The 2,464-nt window shown below is 33.5% G+C and overlaps 1 protein-coding gene across 1 annotated transcript; it reads right to left on the reverse strand.

Moving 5' to 3' along the window:
- Positions 1–1,018: 1,018 nt before the first annotated feature.
- LOC126887147 (uncharacterized) lies at positions 1,019–2,052 on the reverse strand. The gene is made up of 2 exons (XM_050654508.1): positions 1,822–2,052; positions 1,019–1,457 (listed from the first exon to the last, which is right to left on the reverse strand). The coding sequence occupies exon 2, from the start codon at positions 1,431–1,433 to the stop codon at positions 1,038–1,040; it is 396 nt and encodes a 131-aa protein (XP_050510465.1). The 5' UTR covers positions 1,434–1,457; positions 1,822–2,052; the 3' UTR covers positions 1,019–1,037.
- Between the last annotated feature and the right edge of the window lie 412 nt (positions 2,053–2,464).

The raw sequence follows: 2,464 nt of genomic DNA on the forward strand, positions 1-2,464 counted from the left end.
ATGAAATATTATTCAAAATTTTTGGCCAAATTAAAGGTAATATACTAGGTTACATGTATTAAATTTTGAAAGGGCCATTAGTTATTCATTAGAGGAGAAACAGCTATAAACTTACCTTTAAAATCGAGTTTCCTGCATCAAAAAACAGGTGAGGTCTTACTGCTCCGGCACAGATTACTCAAATGAGGTAGAAATGAATACACACGACTGTTGGTGGTAAAGGGACACCAATTTTAACATCGTCTAACAGATAGCAGCAGACAGTTATAAGAATTAAGGGGTACCCGGTCTTATCAACCTACCCGGTTTTATCCAACTCTCCCCTACTGTTTGGAACGCAATGGCGAGCACTTTGAACAAATTTTGTATAGAAGCAAAACTTAAAATTCGCATTATTTGAAATGGTTGTTATTTAATTTTTCATGTTTAATAAAGCAGTAGTTTTTCAGTGTCGTTTGTTTTAACGCATACTTTACTAATTTCATCTTATTGAAATCGCTTCTGGCCATCTCAATGCGTCGTTTTATTTCGAGGCTGCGGTCCCATTGTTCATTCGACGCTGTCAAGCCAAAACGGCATAAACGACATTCACTTGATTTTTCAGGAAACACAAAAAACTGATTATTTTTATTTTTACCAATGCTTCTTATCTGCACAGTGACTCAAAAAAAATGGTGATTTTTTTTTCAAATTTTAATATATTGTGAATATTAATGTGGCTGAAAATACTGTCTGAAATAAATTAAAAACTAGAAAATGGCGCTTATGTTCAATCAAGATATAACATTGGTGAATATGCCAAACTTACCTCTGGCGTTTGTGTTGATCGCATCGTTGTAAGGTTAGTCAATATGGCGCTTAAAAGGGATATATGCCATTAATGAAAAAAGAAACGAAAATTAAAAATTGTCGTTTATGCCAACAAGAAAAATTATGAAATTACGAAGATTTTTGCTATGGTTTATTTTTTATTAATCAAAAATACATTCTAAGTTAAAAACAAAACCTTCAATTATTCTTTAAACATGTTTTTGGTGCTAGGATGAAATACTTAAAAGTAAATAATTCGAGAATAGAAGCGGATATCTAATAATAGTGGATTCTAATTCATAATCACTGTCAATAATTGGTTCAACATCCGTATTGATTTGATTGCTTGTATTTTCCTTATTTTGATCACTACTTATACCAGCACCCAAACCATTATCTGCTGCTAAGTTGAAACATGATGTGAGATCGTGACTAAATATTTCTTCTTTTACTGCAACGTCTGGGGGTTCCTCAAAGACGATCATGTCATTGCTATAAGCTTCTGCAATGTTGGCATTATAAATGTCATAAACCTCTAAGGGAAATATAGGGGAGTTATTGTCAGTCAGTATATCATTTTGTACTGATTCGGTATATGTTTTATTTTCATTTAGTAAGGCCATTATTTGTTTACTTCTGCTATTGATCTACAACAAAAAAATGGCATAAACGCCAAAAATCGATCGCCATTTGTAGCTATATAAAATTGATTTGAACTCTATGCTGTAATACAAAATGAATTGTTCATCACACTAGTACAAAGTTACAATAGAAATTTTTAAAATAAACTTTTTATTTGCGCAATTTTTAAATAAGAAACCTGCATAAGAATACCATTGAGCAATGGCACTTGTGTCAACCACAATGTAAATATGTGGTTTTGGCATAAACGCCTCATAGTTTTTAAAGAAATTCAGTGTGTTTACGCTTCAAAAATTAATACAAATTGAAAATATTGCAAAGGTAGGTAATATCATGTTACTTATCCATAAAAATTGTAAAAATACATACCTTTACTATTATTACTGGACCGAAATGTACACAATGATAATCTTACGGGCACTGGCGATTATGTCAATCGGTGTTCACGTCGGTGTTCACGTGCGTGACTAGACTGGCGTTTATAAAAATTTTAAACCTATATTACACCTATTTCACTTTTTCTGCGGTTATTCCGCGTTGACTGTCTGGTGCGGAAATTAAAATCCTATTTTTTAGTGCAGCTAACTAAAAAGTGGTCATTTTGGCGTTTATGCCGTTTTGGCTTGGCAGCGTCAATTTAGTTTACATCCCAACTAATTGTATCTGGGTATTTTCTCTAAACCCTTCCTTGTTTCGTCTTCAATCTTATTCTTACTGACAATCACGATTTTTGTTTTTTGTGTTCAGAGCCATTCCATACATCTTGTAGTACTGCGTAGTGCGATCAACCAAAATTTGCAGCCCTGCTCTGCTGTCCGCAAGGAGTATTGTATCGTCTGCATATCTGAGATTATTCACTAATGCTCCGTTAATTGATATGCCTTCATAGATGTCTTCTAGTGCCTCTTTAAACATTTCATCTGAGCACCTATTAAAAAGAAGAGGGGGATAGTACACATCCTTGTCGTACTCCTCTTCTTTTTGGAATCTCTTTAGATTCTTGTTGGTCTAC

Source organism: Diabrotica virgifera, chromosome 6 (assembly GCF_917563875.1).
Source record: "Diabrotica virgifera virgifera chromosome 6, PGI_DIABVI_V3a".
In the NCBI taxonomy this organism is placed as follows: Eukaryota; Metazoa; Arthropoda; class Insecta; order Coleoptera; family Chrysomelidae; genus Diabrotica; species Diabrotica virgifera.